Source organism: Branchiostoma lanceolatum, chromosome 5 (assembly GCF_035083965.1).
Source record: "Branchiostoma lanceolatum isolate klBraLanc5 chromosome 5, klBraLanc5.hap2, whole genome shotgun sequence".
NCBI classification, from domain to species: domain Eukaryota; kingdom Metazoa; phylum Chordata; class Leptocardii; order Amphioxiformes; family Branchiostomatidae; genus Branchiostoma; species Branchiostoma lanceolatum.
The window spans coordinates 9,547,024-9,567,761 of record NC_089726.1 but is presented as its reverse complement, the minus strand read 5'-3'; the positions used below and the strand labels follow the sequence as shown (position 1 = coordinate 9,567,761).

General features: G+C 42.0%; 4 protein-coding genes across 7 annotated transcripts in view; 3 read left to right on the top strand and 1 right to left on the bottom strand.

Moving 5' to 3' along the window:
• LOC136434933 (mitochondrial carnitine/acylcarnitine carrier protein-like) overlaps positions 1-9,104 on the top strand; it is a 154,432-nt gene extending 145,328 nt beyond the window's left edge. Inside the window, exon 11 of the transcript XR_010755799.1 lies at positions 9,093-9,104. The gene's annotated coding sequence lies outside the window, so the exon portion shown is untranslated. The remainder of the gene's footprint in view (positions 1-9,092) is intronic.
• Positions 3,679-11,146, top strand: LOC136434931 (macrophage mannose receptor 1-like). Its single transcript, XM_066428048.1, has 9 exons — positions 3,679-3,776; positions 4,015-4,242; positions 4,903-5,097; positions 5,953-5,979; positions 6,668-6,845; positions 7,492-7,602; positions 8,312-8,433; positions 9,198-9,227; positions 9,502-11,146. Exons 1-9 carry the CDS (start codon positions 3,707-3,709, stop codon positions 9,834-9,836), a joined length of 1,296 nt encoding a protein of 431 aa, XP_066284145.1. The 5' UTR covers positions 3,679-3,706; the 3' UTR covers positions 9,837-11,146.
• A 581-nt stretch (positions 11,147-11,727) lies between these two features.
• LOC136434927 (galactosylceramide sulfotransferase-like) lies at positions 11,728-20,091 on the bottom strand. Of its 3 annotated transcripts, none has more exons than XM_066428042.1 (7): positions 19,891-20,091; positions 17,147-17,263; positions 16,132-16,203; positions 15,574-15,668; positions 13,763-13,936; positions 13,267-13,374; positions 11,728-12,829 (listed from the first exon to the last, which is right to left on the bottom strand). In XM_066428042.1, the coding sequence occupies exons 1-7, from the start codon at positions 20,089-20,091 to the stop codon at positions 11,890-11,892; spliced, it is 1,707 nt and encodes a 568-aa protein (XP_066284139.1). In that variant the 3' UTR covers positions 11,728-11,889. The 3 variants fall into 3 exon arrangements, with proteins under 3 accessions (XP_066284139.1, XP_066284140.1, XP_066284141.1); XM_066428043.1 differs by lacking the exon at positions 19,891-20,091 and adding an exon at positions 18,456-18,685; XM_066428044.1 differs by lacking the exon at positions 19,891-20,091 and adding an exon at positions 18,452-18,679.
• The window catches only part of LOC136434930 (galactosylceramide sulfotransferase-like), a 4,322-nt gene continuing 3,643 nt past the window's right edge, over positions 20,060-20,738 (top strand). Inside the window, exon 1 of one of the 2 annotated variants that reach the window (XM_066428046.1) lies at positions 20,060-20,175. The gene's annotated coding sequence lies outside the window, so the exon portion shown is untranslated. Of the gene's footprint in view, positions 20,233-20,738 lie in introns of both variants that reach the window. The other variant, XM_066428047.1, reaches the window with a different exon arrangement.

Here is a 20,738-nt window from a genome sequence, read left to right as displayed (position 1 = left end):
CCACCTTGTCAACGTACAGCTAGACTGTGTTCACATTTGTGTATTTTACTTGTTGTGACACCAGTCTATCGAGGTCATCTTTAAATTGATATCTGGGAGCCTCATGAAAATCAAATGTCCTAGGTGTCTTTTATCTATCTATCTTTAGTTACTTATCTATATCTATTTATTTATTTGTTTCTATTTGTTTGTTTAATTTTTCTATTTATGTTCTGATGACATATCTACAGCAGGTTTCCAATGTTGCCTCTGTACCCTTTTCGTTATATTAGGGCCAGGAATCACCAAAGACTGTGAGTCTGGTAAGTATACGTACTTCATTTGACAACTTAGTATTATAACAAGTGTAGGCTGGGATGGTTGAAGAGTCGAGGGATATCTGACTACTTTGAACTATGCTTATTAAGCCTGGTGGAAGATTACTGGACAAGAGAACTATATTCAGACCACCAGAGAAACTTTAGATATTGCACAAACATTTTGCAGTCAAATTCGTCATAGGTCGTCGTACAGTTTTGGTGTCGTGCAATACTCGAGAGGGCTGTGACAAAACCAACCACAGACAAGCTAGAATCTAAGACAGCCTTTTCCATAACAAGACACAGAGTTCTACGAATTTCACGTGCACGACTCTCCCAAGAATGCCATCGGTTTGTCCTCGCACGACTATTATCGTACGGCGCATGTGACCGGGCCCTACGACGTACAGATAGAGCACGATTTCTACCCTTTTTGCATTTCTAAACTTTCTATTTTTCTCCGTGATTAGAGATTGCCACCACACTCACAAGCCACATCACAACTACAGATGCGCCATCTTGGACAACCCGACCACCTGTTGTAGGGACAACCCGACCACCTGTTGTAGGGACAAACCGACCACCTGTTGTAGGGACAACCCGAGGTCAAGGTGCAAGTGCAGCACCCGTCTGGACCTGGCCACGTCACGGCAGCACCCCGCCACCACCGCCGCCGCCTGCCAGGAACACTTTCATCCCGTTCATGCCAGGACAAAATGGCGAGGCAGCCGCACAGGAACAAGATGCCGTGGAAGTTGAAGCTGCAGTTGGAGGGTCGGTTGGGGCAGTAGCTGCGGTAGGGGTGGGGGTCGGCGTAGGAGTCCTAGCTTACAAAAAGTTAATGCTTACCAAGGTTGTTCCACTAGGGACAGCGTAGAGCTACTGATAGTCACAATGTTATGAGTTGAAGAATTTCTACGGCGTAACTTTCTGGACGTTTACCGGATTTTCCAGGTGTTTTGTTCACTCGGCAACAAATACTCTGTAAATTAATGACTGACCTACCTCAAATATCAGATAGACTCAGATGACATATTGTATAATCTAAATGACCCACGTAATGTGGACCTACGTTTTGGCTTTGTTAACGATTTTATATATAGCTTAGTCTCGTGCTTTTTCCCCCATAATTATGCGCTTCAGTTTTGTGCTGTTTTTTGTTCATTTTGTTACTTCTATGTATTTAAGATTTGCGTTTTGTGTACGCCTCCATGTGTGTTTTGACGTGCTTTGTGAAAGTTTGGATTGAATTTGAATATTGTTCCCAGGGCTAAACCTTTGTAATAGCCTTAGGCTAGTTGGGTAGCCCTGGCCGTACTTTTTACAGCCAAATAAATAAATCAAATCAAATCAACTATCTTCGGTTGCGACATTTCACATGCGGGTGGTGGACTGTCTGAGCTCTTTTTACAGATTTCTGGTCGTTACACATAACAGAGAGACAAATGAAGCTGTCAAGTACCTCGCATATTTCTGACATGAGCCTGTGACGCCATTCCTGTAGACTCGCTTCAAGATAAAAACGTGTTGAAATATGTTGACTGTGAGGATTAAGGAGGGTTATGGTAAAACATTAAGATTAACTGTTAGATTTATTTATCAAAAGACTTCTGCATAGTGTTAAGAAGTATGACTTTTCTGTTACACCTGTGACGTGAAACTACACAGATTGTTTTCATAAAGTTAGCTTTAAATGAATATAGAGGATTGGACAATAAAATGAACACGGCGGTCAAAGATGTTTTTCTTTATTCAGATGTGTGTGTGTGAGAGAGAGAGAGAACTTCCGGGAATAAAATCTTTTCCTAATACACCAGACGAGTCCGAGTGTAAAATGATTAATTTGGCGAATGTAGACAAAAAATGCACACCCTGTGTCCTCGTATTTAAACCAAATTACCTAGAATTACCTAAAATTTGGCATGGAAATGCCTGCAATATATACCCACGGGGCTTTATTAACAAGTTTAGCATATACCACTGCAGAAGCATTTATCTTATAATTTTTTGGCCATTTCAGACCCAAAATGTGTATTCTGGAATAGTGCCCTTGGTAAAACTTCCGTCGTTTGGAGTTATTTCAGTTTCAGCTGAGACTATGGCGGTTTCAAATTAAAACATTATTTCAGTCAAGATAATATCATCCGCAATATAGCCTTGTATATACCTTTCGTCTCTGTGCTATGTCTATCATTATGCGTTATTTATATAACAACAGTTGTTAACCCATTTCTCTCTGACGCCACCGATGTTGTGCCCTTGGGAAAGGCACTTTACATAAGTTTCCCCCATGTGTATAAAAATTAGAATGGGTATGTTTGTTATCTGTACTTGGCACTGTTGATATAAGTTATAAAAACTTGAGTGCAGTGCCACGTCGTCCTTGTCTGTCAAAAACCGAAGTAAAAAAAAAAATTTCTCTACTGCAAAATCGTGCTCTATCGTGCGAGCGTACCTTAACTTAGCCTCTCTTCATGACCGCTATTTTCGACATGGCGACACCTATTGATAAACTCGTGAACTGACTTTCAAACTTCAAACTGGGTTTGTTGCTATACATGTAGCTATCTCTATGCAAATATACAAGAGGGTACGCGTCGGTGTTTTTCAAGTGTTTTTTTGCCTTTTAGTCCTTTTTTCTTGTGGTCTCCGTTTTCCTCTCTTCCACTCCCCTACGATAAAACCATAAAAGAAGTACACTACCAAAACAAGAGGTACTAAGTGCCGCAAAAACACGACGTAAAACGCTGAGACCGTATCTTTCATCTCAACATCTGTTTTGAGATGACGAGCAGGGTGTTCTATCTGGGTGTCCATATCCCAACATCGTGGTGGGGCATTAGCGAAACCCGTGACCCCCTCTTCTGCCACCCGCCCATGTGTTCTTGTTCGCACGGCGTCTCATCATGATGTAAAGGTAGGCAGTTGTTTTTTCTTGTGGTCGAAGATTGTCTAATAGTAAGAATGCGAAAGGATTAGGAAAACTTGGAAACTTTTAAGAAATAATCAGTAAGATCTTTGTATTTCCCAAAACATGCAGTGACGGTCTTCACATCTACGTAAACTTTATCAACAACGCCATGGCAACAACGCTTAAATTAAAGAAATAGAACGATGACCTGTAATCAGGTTCACTATTTCATATCACGTTGTCTTTTCAAGACGAAATCTCATTACCTGATCTCAAACGACGGTCTAACATAATCAGAGCAGCTGAAAGGCAGACTAGGAAACATAGTTAGTAATATAAGAACGTCTTCTTCCTGATGTTTTGTTCGTCTGGACAGGTCAGCAAACTCCATCATTAACGTCCTAACGTAATTGTGCCAGACTGCAAAACACGGTGGGCGTTAAGAGAAGTCGTTAACTTCTTGTTTTTGAGTCTAGGAAGCAAGACGCAAAGGAAAATGGCACCCGGTGTACCGTCACGGCGTTTCACACGTCTGTGCTGGTTGTTAGTTCTCTCCGGATTGCTAGGTGGGTATGTAATGGTTTAGAAAAGAGTCGTACAATTGAAAAAAATGAATAGCATGAAGTGAAAAGTTTTGCAGGGAGCTTTGATGACATAACAAATGTTGCTATGCTGTTAGGCGAAACAAACTATTCAGTGCTTGTCTATCTGACGTTTTTGTTAATCAAACAGAAGTAAACAAATACGGACAAAGTGGTTCAACAAACTGTCAGATTTCTGATTTAACATATGGGTTTTTTTTAGGGACGACCACCGGCCAGGAATCTTCTGGATCGGGACCTTGCCCAGAGGGATACGTCCTGTTCGAAAACATCTGCTACAAGGCCTACAAGGAATTCAAGACGTTCAGCCAAGCCTTGCAGCGCTGTGAAGACGAAGGGGGGACACTTGCCATGCCCAAGCACCAATCCGTGGACGCGTTCTTCACCGGCCTCATCATCAATCTGTCCCCTATGACCGATGCCTGGATTGGTAAGCGTCCATGTGTCTGTTTGTTTGTCCTTTATCTTCTTTGGCACCCATGCTACACCCAAGTAGAATTTCGTAGGGAACTGTTTTTTTTTAATAATCATTTTGCCTTTTTTTGACAGACAACGTGTCACTGCGCGCACAAGTTTTTGTAACTTATTTTAACAGTGCAACATACAGAGTATAGTAATCTTGATAAGGTTAAAGGTAGTCCCATAGGCTTTATGAGGCCGTCTGCGCTTTTTACATCCCCAACTTAAGTCAGGGACCCATTTTAAACCTGGGTGGAGTGAGGAAAGCCGTGTTACTAAGTGCTTTTTCTAAGGACACAAGGTCGGTGGCGTCAGGGGATTCGAACCCGGTACCACTGGGTTCTGGGCCAAACACCCTGCCATTACGCCACACGACCCCACAAAAGTTTTGTTGGGGATAATGGCCGAGGAACGGTAGCGGGACTGTACGGGCCATACGGATGTTAAGGCGTAGACATCGTGTGTCAGGATAGGAAGGACAGATCTTTCCCACACATTCTGTAGCCGGAGGAGAATTTTAAACGCAGTTCTGAACGACAAGATCTCCTGTCTCCGCTTCCGACGTGCAATCCCCCCTCCTCTCCCCAAGCTGTCGAACGTATCTGATTATTTTCTTTGCAATTTCTTACAGGATTGAGGAACGAAGGCGGGACGTGGACGTGGTTGGACGGCAGCACAGTCAGCGAGTGCGGATTCTCGGACTGGGACGAGTCGAACACTGACCACACCGTGGGACACTGCGGCTTCATCAGGTTCACCTCGTGGTACAAATGGGTCGACGATCCCTGTGACGGGACGCTGAGGTCGGGGTTTATCTGCCAGATAGGTAAGCCCCCCTTTCCCCTTGACGACGATCGCGTTGCGACCTCGCTGCAACCTAAGTTGGATTTGTGTAACCTTTGAGATGTAAAAGTATGACTGAAAAGACAACAAAACACACAAAAAGTCTCGTTTTTATCTATGAAATATGTTGAGTTCTTTGTCAAATGTTAGATTTCCGCCCTAGTAGAAAGGGGGTATTTCTTTATAGAGAATGAAACTACCTACAACTGGAAAAGATACGAAGATTACTCCCGGTCCCGGTCGTTTCGAGCGACATCCACCACTTTTTGTCAGCGTCACCTGAATGAACTGACAAAACGAGTTACATGCATAAGACGTAACTGGAAAAACGTTTGAACATGATGATATTGAAATCAATAGCTTGCAATCGCCGTGTGTTAATCATGTTAAGATAGTTGCTATGGTAAGATAACACCATAGGAACTGATACTGCCCATTGGGCGTTAGCAAGGCGGGGTCCCATATACAGGACACGGAGTTCTACACAAAGTTTAATCTTGTGGAGTCGAGGTTTGGTCAAATTCTTGTTCCTTCTGGAAAATTGTGCTTATAGCTAATTCAAACATCACGCAATTGCACTACATGTATACATGGACACCGGATATCAAAGGGACATCAACATATTTAAAATACATTTTGCGTGCCCCTCTGCAAATATCTCTCTTTCTTTTCTGTTGGGCTTGATTATTGTGTGGATCGACGTGAGGAAAATCAGTCCCAGTCCTAGTCAATAGTATTACCAGTGATATTGATTACTTGCCATGACTTTTACCTAGTTCTTTTCTCATTACGCCAGTTTACATGGTATTACATTTGTCGTACTTTTTTTCTTTTTCAGGGGAGGGGGACTCGAATTGTGAAACAAGTAAGTAGCTATGGTATAATTTCGCTCACCTTTAGAAGAGTCTATTTGAGAGAGCGTTTTGATTATCTTTTATATGCACACATTTGCCGACGGTTTTGACACCTTTGATGCTAAGAGTTACCCACTCATTTGTATCGCGCCTTTTTTCATCCAACAATGATATCATCTGTCTACTTCTTCATTTGGATGACTACCGTCACATCACACTCTGTCGGCATTACGTCGACTAGTTTCTATTACGTAGTTTTTATCTAAATGTATTATGTATATGTATTTCTGTGTTTGTTGATGTCGCCCGTGTGCCTGGTACAAATAATTAAACATAAACGTAGCCCCCTTTTCATCGATGGCGGCCTCCTCTCGCATTCTTAGAAATAAGGATTATACTTCACTTGAAAGTTCATTTGTGTTGGTAGAAGCAAGGACATTATATAGGATGTCCTTGGTAGAAGTAATTCTGAATTGAAATTGAACTGCACAATTGCAAACACAAAAATCGGACTTTTTTTCAAAATTTCGACTGATCAGCGCCAGTCTTTGTCAAGGAATGAGCAATCCATACCACTGCTTCTGTCGAAAATTTGTGTAAGTCCAATTTTTGTGTTTGCAATTGCAATTCAACTTTGATCCAGAAGAAGTTTTATACCTGTATTTTACTAATTTGTAATCTTTATTTCCATATCTGCAGTTGATAGCTGTACCGACCATCCACAGGGAGTTTCAAGTGGAGACACCTGTTATTACATCAAAGATGGAACGTACAAGACGTACGAAGGTGCCGTGGATGTATGTGATGCCGATGATGCTTCGCTGGCGATGCCGAAGAACGCGGGGATTACCTTCCTTTTGATGGGCATCATCATTAAGTACGGTAGTGTTTTACCCTCCGAGTTTAAGGCGCTTGTTTTTTTCGTTCGTGTGTTTGTGTGTGTGCGTATGTATATGTATGAGTCTCATGATTAGGGTGTATGGCCCAGAGCCCATATATCCTGAATTCGGCTGGGGAGGTAAAAGGCGGTGGAAGGACAGGGTTGGGCTTTCCAATACCGTGCATGCCTTAGACACAGTAGATAACAACCCACGCCCGTACGGTCTCAAAACGGCGATAGGACTACCTTTACCCTTTATGTATGTGTGCGTACTTGATTGAAATGATGAGCGCACGTTTTGATAGTGGTTACGTCTTCGTGCATGGAAATGTGGTTCGTGAATTGTCGATATCCCTAGCAGCTATTTACAAACTGCTATTTTGTTGTTTCCAATCTGTTTATAAATTATACAATCTTTATATAATTATTGACACAGCAAAAGTACAGCGACTTTCGTAAGGTCTTCTATAACTATACATGCAAACAAACAATTGAATACAAAATAATTAACATATACGTATAAGTACATGGATGATTCAACATGTAGTGTTTAACGTATCACTAATGCTACTAGTTCTAAGGTCAAAAAATTATTTGATGATAAAGAAATGTTTGTTTCCATTTTTAAAACATCACCTATTAGGACCAGCCCCTCTCGGTCGACTGACCACTGGGTAGGCATTGACGACCTACTCGTGGAGGGACAGGGCGCTTTTCCCGACGGTCTTCTGCTCGAAAGTTGTTCCTTCACCAAGTAAGTCTGATTTTACATTGCAACAATAGCGAACAGGTGTGTCCTACTTTTCAGTTGCGATGTGGAATACAAATCAATGTGGGTGATGTGTCCTGTTACACGCCCATTCCCAATTTCGTCGAGAGCAACCTTGAAACCATGCTCAAGTCGGACTCAAGTTGCGTTTACTTGAATGCGTGTAAATCCACGGAGTCGACTCCGAGTCTTCTCCCGGTAAGTTATGCATTGCTCAAGTCAGTGGTAATACGAAAATCAGTAAAGAAACTTGGTGCATAATTAGAATTTTTTTGTTACTCTTTATTATTTGGTATCTATTTCATAATTTTGTGCACTCTGTGGTGCAAGTTGGTCATGATTCAAAGCGAGACAATATACTGCGGTCGTCACACAGCCGGCGCAGCTGGGCGTTCCAAGTCACTTCGCGGCCCTGTGTGTAAACAGACCGCACTTCGGTTGAGTGTACTCCGTATGTGAAAATGTGTGTGTAAACCCAGCCTAAATATTTTCGGCAGCAATACACAGAGTATTTTCTCGATCATCGGGCGAATTCTAGGGATTTTCAGGTGAATTTAGAACTGGCCGACCTTCTGGCGACCAACCAATACGACCGAGATCGGCGACTGTGTGACAGGGGAAATAATAAACGCGGGCAAATCACAAATGTGAATAAACTACATGACAATAATTGATTATTCTACTTTTTATACAGCTGGATGAGCGGCAATTCCGGCAACGAAATCGACAAAAACTGTGTAGTCCTGAAGACATCCGCATGGATGGATTGGAGCTACATCGACTGCGGGCGTCCGACACTGTACATCTGTCAGCTAGGTCAGTTCTAATTTCTCAGATTTCTCTTCTGCTACGGAGCGCTACTTCACCTAAATTCGGGAATTTTCCGATAAGTGTTTATTGAAACCTAATCTAATAAAATGATAAACCATCCTTTTTCCCATGTGCACGTCAATATCTTAGATTACATTTGTCACTGATGCTATACATACTATATTTCTTCTCTGGTCCTGTCGAAAAAAAAAAAAATATTGCAATTTTAGGACCGGCCGTGGCGTTAAGACCAGCGGTATTTTTGTGGCGGCGTAACCGTCTTTAAAAATCCCGGATATATGTGAAATCACGGATTTAGGTGAAGTAACTATAATGTTAACTACTAGTAGGTAAATGTGATTGTTGTGGATAGGTTAGTGTGTTTGTGTGTGTGGTTTGGTGTGAGGAAAGTGACCGGTACTGGGAAGGTGATCAGTGGAAGAATGGATGGATGGGTAGATGGATACTAGATAGAGCAATGCTTTCTACATGAAATTCATAGATGCGTATAACAAGGTATTACACACGGGAGTTGGTGGGTATCTATGAGCTATTCTCCAAGCAGAGGCTTCGATCGAGAGGGGGTGGTTTGTCCGGGATTTCTAACGTCCCTCTTCTCTCCCGGACAAAACTACCCCTCTCGATCGAAGCCTCTGCTTGGAGAATATCAATGAGCTAGTCAATACCAATAGTCCAAAACATGACCCAGTGTTGTTATATGGAAATGTGCTTCAACTTGCAATGCTTGACAATGTTGTACTTTTACTCAGGTCCTGGGGACAACGACGGCTGCATATTACGTACGTTTGGCCTCTTGCTTGTCTGGAAATTTGTAAATATCGTTTTTTTTTTTTTTACGCTTAATAAGTTTTTTTTTTTGCAGACAGATGATATTCTTTAAAAAAAGCCCATTATGTCCAAGTTGTTTTGGGGCTCAGTTCAGTAAAGTGACGTAATGTTAGTATCAAAATGAATGTTGTTCTCCAAAGTGTTTAGACTTAGACTTGAATCCCTCGGAAATCAAAGGAGGACTTTCCTTGATTTCTCCTCCTTTGATTTCTCTGTCTCTAACAGCCACCACGATACCCCCCACGACAACGGCGCCACCTACAACCACTGTCACGACCACCGTGGCTGACCCTACTACCCCCGCGCCAGTCACCACTCCCCCTCCCGAGACAACAGTCGGGTCTACCGCCGCCACCGTTCCGCAGGCCCCGACCACCACCCAGGAGGACCAGACCACGACTCTACCGGAGGAGGGACAGCAGGGGAAGCAGGAGGCGGGCGTGGACCAGGGGGCCTTGGCCGGAGGTGTGGCCGCCGGTGTTGTGGTCGCAGGCGTCGGTGTTGGCGTCGGAGTCGCCGCCTACAAGTTCAAGTGGCTCGCAAAGGTGTCACCTAAATGACACTAGTTTTGGCACATGGTGTGAAGCTTTGCATTTCCACTGCGAGTAGAAAATCAATTTATTAGGTACTGCGGGCGATTTACCCTCCTTCGTTGACCTGCTAGCTGCGGTCGGCGTTTATTTTGTTTATCTTTAAAGGAAGCGATGCCATAGGCCAGGTTCTGTAATGCAGGAGGATATCGTTTCCGGCTCCCAAGAACTTTAAGGCGTGTGAAAACGATCTCTCCCGGTATTACAGAAGCTGGTCTATGCTGAAAATTCGCAAATCATCTCTCCTCCCAAAATGAACTACGACCGAACCTACATTTGTACATGTAGAAGGTCTGCAAAAGAGTCTACACTACAGGCGATACACACAGGTGTACGTGAACTGCGTGCTGATTTCATCCTGCCATCACGGTACTTAATAGCTGCGACGTGTCTTTGTGTTCATCGGTTTGAAAGTCTGCTACCTTAATGTATTTTGACTGTTGCCTCAAAGACATTGTAATCAGTGAGTCCCTTACATTGTATTAAGGAGAGGACATGTCAAACGAGGGTGTATAGAGTTCTGACATTTGATTGAAGCCGTTTGTGTGTTCTAAAATCTAAGCTAGCCTTTGTCTACGCTGCATACATTAAACATAAGAAGATATCGTTTTATGTAGAAATGTTTAATACTGAAATGTGAATAGATGTGAATAGGTGTGAATAAATTTTGCAACTGTATGCTTTAAAGGGTATCCCTACGTGTACTAGATTTCTGAAGACTGCACAAAATAAAGTTTGTTTTTTTTCAATTTCAATCTATCAGTGTCCAGGCACCTATATAACATTGGTAACGATTTTGATACAGCCAGTTGATTAATATCTCTTTACATCTCACGTATAGTAAAAAACGATAGTCGTCCATTTGTAGAACCGATATGTAGAATGATGCTTACGTCACTTGAAACGTTTAGATCTACCAACATGAACTAAGCTTGTAACTTTCAACGTGAAGAAAATAAAGTAATGTACGTGAAAAAGCGTAAGACCCTGTCACACAAAGCACCGACCATGTCCTCCCGACCTTCTCCAGACCATGGTTGGGAGTTAGTCGTAGGTAAGGTCATTTGTGGTTGGGAGTTGGTCGGCTGGTGTTCTTAATTCGCGGTTGGCTGGCGTTCGGCTGCGCCAGCCGAATCTTCGGCTGTGGACGGGAGGTCTGGAATGAGTTGGCTGGTGGTTGGGAGTAAGTCAGTAGTGGTCAGGGTGTGTTTGGGAGTCAAATTTGACACTTAATCTAAAACTGGTAAGACTTCTCCCGATCTGCCGCCATCCTGGGTTGACTAGTGGTCGGGAGCCATATTCAGCTATGTGCAACTGGGGCTTTAGATGCGATACGAGCGAACTGGAGCTAGGACCGGATGCATGGATTCCAGGCTACTCCCAAACCAGCGCCTTGGTTTGGGAGTGGTTACGTTGGAATCCGCGGGGAGTAAATTAAACACGTGAGAATGTCCAGAATGTGTGACAGGGTCACCATTAAGGGCCATTCTCTTATCAATATTGAGGTTGCTGCCTTCACTTATTCGCTTGTTACGAATTCTCTCACGACGAATTTTGAGCGACTTCATATAGAAAGGAAGTACAGTATAACAACGTTTGAGGTTAGTCACCCTGCCCCATTCTGTTTCCTCGGGAACTGAATCAAGCTGGTCTCTACCTCTTAATCATTCTAACAGGGTGTTGGCAATTCAGTTAGACCACACACTTATCGTGGCTCCATTGTTGTAATTTCTCTCTAACAGAATTACATTTTCATCAGGCTAGTTAAAAAGCTGTAATATAAGAATCACTATGACGTCTCGAGTGAAAGCTTATCTCCCAATGTAAACAGTGAATAAATAAAAACACCGGAACATGGCGGTTTGCCAACCCATGATCTCTGCTTTATGCCTGACCCAACATGTAGAAGTAACGTTACAAGTTTATGTTAAACTTAAATGCACAAATTATGAAGCTCTTTTACAACTTTCTCACTCGCGTAAATACGTTTTTACCATTTTGATATTATATTTACTTGACTGTTTTACCGGTTACCCATAGTACATATTTTCATTTTGTTTTGTTCATTGTTTATTGCTCGGCCGCACTTGATATTGACCATGGCATACTTTTTCACCATTCTGATAGACTCATTTAATTTTGGCCGTTCTATCGCTGAGCCACAGTACATTCCAATTCTATTTCTTTTTTGCTTCCTTGTCGGCCGCATTTTATATTTTGACCACAATATATAATCCCAATGTATTCTTTCGAAGTGAAGTCGCAAACAAAAGAATTTGTCAACAACGAAGGCGTCGTTCCATTTGCTTTTTTCGATGACCGTTTCCTTACGATCCTTCCATTTCATTTTGTTGTTCGTAGCGCAGAAACGGGAAACTTTGTCGTTGACGCGTTCAAAATGTTTCACCTCGTCTGAAAAGTCAGCGCCTTCTTGCTCGATTTGCTTGAGAAACAGTTCCTTGAAATGATTGTAAAGCATGACATCAGCATAGTTGTGCTTCTTGAATTTTTCTTCCATCGTTTGAGTGATGTTTGCTTGAAGTTTATACTTTGACTGCTTCGGTATACGCGCTGTGTTGTAGAGAATGTCGTAGAGCGCCCAGCACATGCGTCGCTTCAGCAGAACTAAGGACGCAGGCAGATATTCCATGATCATTACCATTGTGAAATCGTTATCGATACCCTTGATGAGCTCTTGAACGACAGTGTAGTTTTCATAATCCCTCTGTAAGAGTCCCAAGTCACGCACCATGCAGTTCCTGAAGCAAACGTTCTCTCGATCTATTATGTTCTCGGGTGGCTTGAACAGCGGGTCCCAGAAACTAGGCTTCTTCAGGTAGGTTGTGACGTGAGCGATTCCCTTGGCCGTTTCCTCTTCCATCCCAGGAAACCTGGTTCGAAGTCTGAAGTAGTGGAAAGCAGACTGGAGTCTCTCTATCGGCTTTCTTAAAATGGTAATATACCTGAAAATAGTCGAGAGAAGCACACAGTAAACGCATATGTCAGTCCGCAAAATTCTGTAAGAAGGCAGAACATCATTGTGTCTTCTGACTGCTAGAGCGGATTGCCCTTTACCAAAAAGTCTTTGTCTCACGTTGTCAGATACCTATTTCCTCATCTTCAAATTGTATCTTTACCCCTCCCCCCTACAAACAGCAGATACGTATACTAAGTATACTCATAGAATTATATTAGTTGATGGCTAGTAAGTATCAATCACACACCAGTCCAAATCCATCTGGAAAAAAAGTTTGGAAGTGTAGTTACTAATTCATAAAGTAATATAATTTGTCAAAAGCAATGTACGTCCTCTGTCTATTCTATCATGTCTATGAAAAATAATCTCTTCGCCTTTACATTTTAACTGCACAAGTATCAATCCACATCACTACATGTGTACCTTGTATTTGGAGCCATGAGCTGGTGAAAGCGTGTCTTGTTGTACATGGCGTGGTGAGTGAAGATGTTCCAGCGTTTTCCGCCAGGGGGAGGTTCGTAGTCTTCATCTCTGTACGTGATAACATGGTAACGGAAATCCATTCATTTACATAGAGAAAAACTAATCGTTCAAGAATAATGGTCGAGTTACTTTTTGTAAAGGAAGTCACTTGGATTGGGGTTTAATAGGATTATATTTAGTTGTCAGTACAATTAAAACAATTACTTTGCTTACGGACAAAGGATGACACTTTGTGAAACACATGGATCCCAAGTGTTCAACCCTCCAACCTCTTATCGACTAACGTTTGTTTATGCTTGTATTTGTTTGTATTGCAGCACACGATACCACTTAATTGACATAAACGATAAGATTTTATACCGTGCATCCATGGGTACATATACTTCATCACATACACAATTGTTACCCGCCATAAAACATTAAAATCATATCTTACCGTATGATTCCAAAGTGCCCTATGATGTCGCAGTCCGTTTTCGATGGCAGGGCAACGATCAAGTTGTGCCTATCGCCGAAGTTGAAGAGCATGTGTTCCACCGTAGTGGAGCCGCACTTGTGAACCTTCAGGAATGCCACGTTGAGATGTGGCTCACATGTGGCAGTCGTACTTCTGGATAAGAGGGCGAACAATAGAGATAGTTACCTTCGCCGAGAAGGTTATGCAGAGGGTAGCGTTAATGTGTTTGTGTGTGTGTTTGTAACCAACGGCATAACTCAAGAAGGCTTGGATGGATTGTTTTGATATTTGGTCGGTGGGTAGGTCTTGATGAGACATGGAAATGATTAGATTTTGGGTGCCCTAGCGCCTTGTTACGGTACTGCAGCGGAACTTCCTGTTTTGATATCTCGTGTTCTGGACATGCTATGGTCCTGATTTTTGAGTGGTAGATAGGTCTTTGGACAGAGAGTAAGTGGTATAGGTTTTGGCCCCCTAGCGGCTTTTTTGGAGCTGCAGCAGCAGGTTTTGCTTCAGATTTTGAAAGGGAATAACTCAAGAAGGGCTTGATAGATGGTCCTGATTTTTGGTAAGTAGATAACTTGAATGATGATGTACATGATTAGATACTTATTATGCAAATCAGCATTTAATTTGCATAATTAATAAGGAAAGTTTATACAGCCGCCAAATTCCATGACAGGACTCTCAAACATGTGACATATGTAACTGAGGGAGAGAGAAATATTAATAGGTATCAACTATGCAAATGAGGACTTCATTCGCATAATAAATGAGAAAATACTATATCTCAAGATGGGCTTGATGGATGTTCATGATTTTTGGTATGTAGATAGCTTAGGTGATACTTTGTATGATTGGACGATAATCATGCAACTCAGATTCTAATTTGCATAATTAATGAGACAATTTAAAAAAATGTTGTGTTCCATGATATGACTATTCAAATATGTGACATTTGTAACTGAGGAAGAGAGGAAGGTTGATGGATAGAAAATATGCAATTGTAGGCCTAATTTGCATAATTAATGAGAAACTACTGGTAAACATGGTAAATGATGGCAATTTCATAGATCTGGCATTTGGAAGTTATGTGAATGTGAACATCGTTGAATCAAATTATGCTAATAAGGACCTCATTTGCATAATTGATTACATATGTTTTCATAACCTGTTTAAGCTCATACTTTGGACAACTTCTGTTATTTGAGTGAAGACGATCAACTGGTATGATTTGTAATTGACGAGAAACATTCCTAATATGTCAGCCATATAGGTTAAAATCATTTGGCGAAGGTATGAGGTCATGGAACTCTAGTTTGAAAATGCTTTAACAGTGTCGCAAAGCGTGTTATTGCTTTTTACATGTATTGCTTTTGTATTCATATGGTGGGCTTTGAACAAAATATCTCAAAATCGGACGTCTCGAAGGTCGTGACAATAAACCCGTAATTGATTAATACTAACACTAGATCAAAAGCAGCAGTAAAAGACCTAAGAAGAGAAACAACTGTTTGTTTGTTTGTTTGTTTGTTTGTTTGTTTGCTAGAGTTGGTGTAACTACAGCTTTTGTGAAATTTAATCGGTGTAGAAGGGAGGTGCATGTTCCGAAAACCAAATATCTTTAATTTGAGTGTACTAGATAATTACTGATGTGATGAAAAGTACATAAATGCATCAACATGCGCATTCACTCTATTCACCCTACCTAGTTTTTTTTAAAGAACAGAGCATTCAGCGTCCACAGACTGAAGCTGAAGCCATCCCCTTTGAAAAAAAGACGGTCTTACATGTTTTTCGACGGTTCTGATACATCATCGTTGAGCACATGATCCCCTGTCTTCATTAGTACTTGCTGGGCTTTAGGTGTGACACTCACCGGCACCTGGATGACATGGTAGCTTTTGTTGACATTCAGGTACTGCTCATTTTGCTACTTTATTATCTTTTGGCTTAACTATCTGTGCGTATGTGCTAATGGGTTTGTGTTATATCAAACTTGTGTTGGGCGAAGCCAGCTTATTGGAAAAGGAGTCCCGCCGGGGCAGTTCACGGGCTGTTTTTGGCACTTTCTGGCGTGAACCCTACGTGGCCCCGTGGGACACCCTGCGGCTGCCGGGGTATTTTTGGGCCAGGCCGGGGCCCCGAATCATTTTAACTCGGAATTGAAATCAACGCGGGACCCGGTAACAAAAAGACGCCGTGAGCTAAATCTTGCGAGCACGGGGAGCCCCCCTCCCCCCTGCTACACGGCAGTCCAGACAAATTTGTGGCTTCGGAGCCAGGCCGGGACCACGTATATACACCCCAAACGGGCACCTAAGTAAAAACGGTGCTTTACCACTCACCTTCGCATTCCATGGTGTTCTGTTTAGGTCCGACCTCAGCAGAACAGGATGTATCTTGAGAGAAACATTGGGCTGAATGGAAAAGAATCACAGCGTTGGTAAGAGATGGTCGATCTGATAAAGATAAGGGATAGCAATCTGGTGAAAAGCTGCTTGCTGAACGATAAAGCTTGTGACAAACCTTTATGTTACCAACAGCTACTTACACTGGGTATCGCAACTCACACTGAACCATGGTCATTGTAATAATTGACTGGTTGATTTTATAGTTTAGGTAAAGTGGAAGACGAAGTATGTTTACTGTAGATTGTCCTTTGTATGATAGCGATTTAAGCATTCTTTTCCCCACTTCAGATACTTGTATAGTAAAGATATATTCCTTACAGCCTTTGATAAACCAACTCTAACGCATCATCATACAGCAGCCTCCTACATTTATACAATTACCAAGAAGCGAGAGTACTAGAGTATACTAGACGTTTATATGCTCACGAATATGAATATGATTGTTAACATGTGACCTGTGCTTTAATAGCCCAGCGGCGCGGGGCAAGAAATTCACTCATTAATGCCCACGCTTTATTCTGTTTGTTTTTTCAATACCACTTTATGAGTAGAGAAATTTCCCCTCTTCACTTCTTCCGGGGTGGTGAACATTTGCAGCCTAAACTGGATCCGGGTGTACCCTGGGTATGGCAATAAGGGGATGCTTTCCAGCAATATCAATAGTCTTACATCCCCATTTCACTGGGGTGGCGACCACGCTGCGCAGCTCCGCTGCGGCCTTAAATTTGATAGAACGCTCAAGTTCATTAAATTAAAAAACGGATTTTTAACGCTTAGAATGTGTATGGGGTTTTTTTGTCCTTTCATTCGTACTTCGACATTTTGCATGATATTCCAATCATAAAGTCAAGGGTTACACTAATACAATTTAGGTCGCAGCAAGGTCGCAGCGCGATCGCCGTCTAGTGGAACGGGTGCCTTACAAAACGATTAATACAATCTGACACACCTGTATGTAGTAATAATTATAATGATAGTAGAGAGCTGCACCGAACACAACGCAAAAGAAGCACACGGGAGACAGTCGGATGCACCGCATGCTCGGTGGATCCATCTGACAGAGAGACTGGAAAACAAGTACGAAAAGAATTTAAATGTATGTACATGTAGTTCCTGTCCTATATCGTTCGGTGTTAAATTGGACATCAGAACACATCTATATATGTGTGGACTTTCTCTGTCAAGGCAAACCAGTTGACTGCTGCAATTATTTGCTAGAAAATGATGAAGATGACTATTGGTATTTTTAGAAGATTGACCTCCATATGATATGAGGCAGGTTGTATTGGGTTTTTAACAAATAATATTTCTGTGGCTCAGATGTAACGTGTATCTGTACCCGACCGGATTGATGAAAAAGTAATTAGATCACTGTCCCTGCAATGCTAACATACAAGTATGAGACTAGAAATGCTACTTTTGAGACATCAACAGTACCAAGTATGAAAATTTGAACTAAAAAGTGAAGATTTATCTTTGTAAACAACACGTTAGGCACCTGGCCAAACAAATTAATGCCAAGTTATTCTTCCACGTGATCACACAGTTCATCGAACCGCAGAATTTGGGCGTCTCCCAAAGTTCTGATTTATGTATGTCAATACGTCGACCAGACATTATCAGACAAAGCAATGTTACCTTTACTAGCTGGACATGAAGTTATTCTAAACACCTGTAACGATAATAATAACAATAACAACCAACCAACCAACCAACCAACCAGCCAACCAATCAATCAATCGATCAACCAACACACAATCAAGCAAGCAAGCAAGCAACCAAACAGGGTCAGATAGGTACGTCTTCATGCACCTGCGTACCGCTGGTGGAAATGAGCAGATTTAAACCCCCACACGCACATAAAAGTATCTAAATCCATAGAACTACCGAATCGGGGAGACGAGCCGACGAACATAAAAACAAAGTAAAGACGAATAGAGCAGGTTTCGTACAACGCTGTCCCTATTACGACAGAAATAGCGTATCTAACCCTTTCCTTCTACCTCGGGGCCTGCAGGCCGATTTGAGCTTCTCATGGATAAACAAAGTTACAGGTAGAAGCTGTTTTCGTAAGCATATCAGATTACAGTTGAAGTACACATAGAAAATTTCCAAATGAGTCTCGATTTTAAATATACATAACAGATAAACGACCTTGGCGACACTTACGGAGGGACAGCCAAAATGACCTTAGGCAAGACCAGGTTCCGTGTAATGTTATTTTGCACTTCTGTGAACAAAATGAATAACGTACTTACGAAGCTAATGTTGAACCCCACATGGACTAAATGATCGAACCACTTAAATCTAGACAAACGCAATTCGCAGCCCGTCTGGTCGCATTTTAAAGGGACACGTGACGTCAACGGCTTAAAAACCTGTTTTGGACCTCCAGGGCTTTCACAATTACATGAAGGCATTGGGTGACATGACATGCACTTTGGATTATCGTGATATCTGGTTGTTGGGATTTATATGAGTGATGGTGTACACTACTTCACATATGGTATTCCTTAATATGCACCGTCTAAAACATTTCAGGTGTGCACAAACAGATAACGAGCATTTAAAACGACGACGTAGAGATATACACAACCATGCTAGTATTTGGCCATGAAGGTCATAGGACAAAGGTCAAGTGGCTTGCCATCCAAGTCAGATGAACTGCATACAATTATTCATCCTACACATTAAACGGGTATTCCAATTTGTATTTCTGATGAGAAAGCATGTATTGAAACCTGCTTCAGTTGTAATGTGCATAATAACAAACATATTTATGGCTATTCATATCATAACCTATCGCATACATTTTGCTTACAGTTGGTTATTTTAGTGCTGAAGCTGGCCTTCGTTTGCTATTCCGTGTCCAATTGTGAACCTTCAAGGCCACCTCGTAGTACAACGGGCTAGAGATGATGCGAACGGGATACGAGCCCCTCTTAGCGGAAAACGTTGGAATCTCTTCGTTTGTTACGCCATGTGCAACTGGACCCACTACTGCAAGGTCATGGGTTTAAAGACGGATGTGATGCCGGGTACATGACACTCAGATACTCAACCACAAACACGCAAACGCGCGCACGTTCATCCACAAACACGCAAACACGCGCGCACACAAACATAAATACACCCACAATAACACCCACAAACACACACACATACACGCGCGCACACACGCACGTACTCTCTCTCCCTCACACACACACACACACACACACACACACACACACACACGCAAACACACTTGCACACACACACACACACACACACTCGCACATGCACGCACGCACGCACGTACACAAACACACCCATACAGAACAATAAGAACACGCTTGAAAGCACGATAAGTATCGATTAAAACAAAACATGCATGGGCATAGCAATGATGTTTAAACTGGATTACATTTGAAACTAGATCCATTTCAAAGCTCCCTGGGCATACAAACAAATCACGTTTTATTTGAACATTTCCAGAGAATATAAACAAAATTCGTCCCTGACCTCTGTTACTCACACATTATTACAACGTACTTAAAGGTAAACACTGGAAAATTAGTCGTCACCGCCCAACGCATTAAACCGCTGTTACAAGCCCGGGCCTTTGATGTAGGTACACAAATCACACCAATTCTTTATATCAATTATCAAATCAACATTGTAGACAATGTCTGAATTGAGTTGACTACATACTTGAGTGTACGCCATATCATTTGTTGTCACGGTGAAAGCCCTACAGATCCAAAACAAGTCGCGCCCATGTTCTTTGACGTCATCTGGCTCTTTTGGAATGGGCGTAGACGTAGACGGGTTGCAAAGTGCCTTTGTCCAGATCTGATCCGGTGTAGATAGAGTTGCAGTCACTTCGTCATGACAGACCTTGGGATAGTTCATGTGGATAGGTCTTATGGTTCAGTTAAACCTGTCCACGATTTCAATACGTGACAACAAGATTTGAAGCTTTTCAACATTATCATCGTAAGTACTTTATTCTGGTACTATAGTGGGAACCATGCTGGTTTCAACATTACCTTCGTAAGTACTCAGGACTTCTTTGAAAATTTCGACGTGTGCTTCAACACTAACTTAGTCACACATGCTTACGAACCATAATCTTGCTATATATGTACGCTATTCCTATAACGGACAGCATTGTACGAAACCTGTATATTTGTCCTTACATTGTTGTTGAGCTCACTATGATTGAAGAGTCGCTTAGTCTGACCAACTAGATATTTGCGCGTGGGTTTAAAACGGTTCATTTCTACTTCCCGGACTTGCGTATACGTATACGTAGTCGTATCCGTATGGCTTTGTTTGATTGTTGGTTGGTAGCGTTATAGGTACATGTATACGTACAAAATGTAACGCCAATGTTAGTGTTTTGACTACATGAACGGTGAAGTGAACATAATTTGTTTTTGCCTGATAAGATCTGGTCGACATAATATTCAGAACTGGTTGAGACACACACCTTTGGCGGGTCAATGAACTGTAGTATTCACCACTGTTGAAGTACAAGTACAGAATGTTACATAATT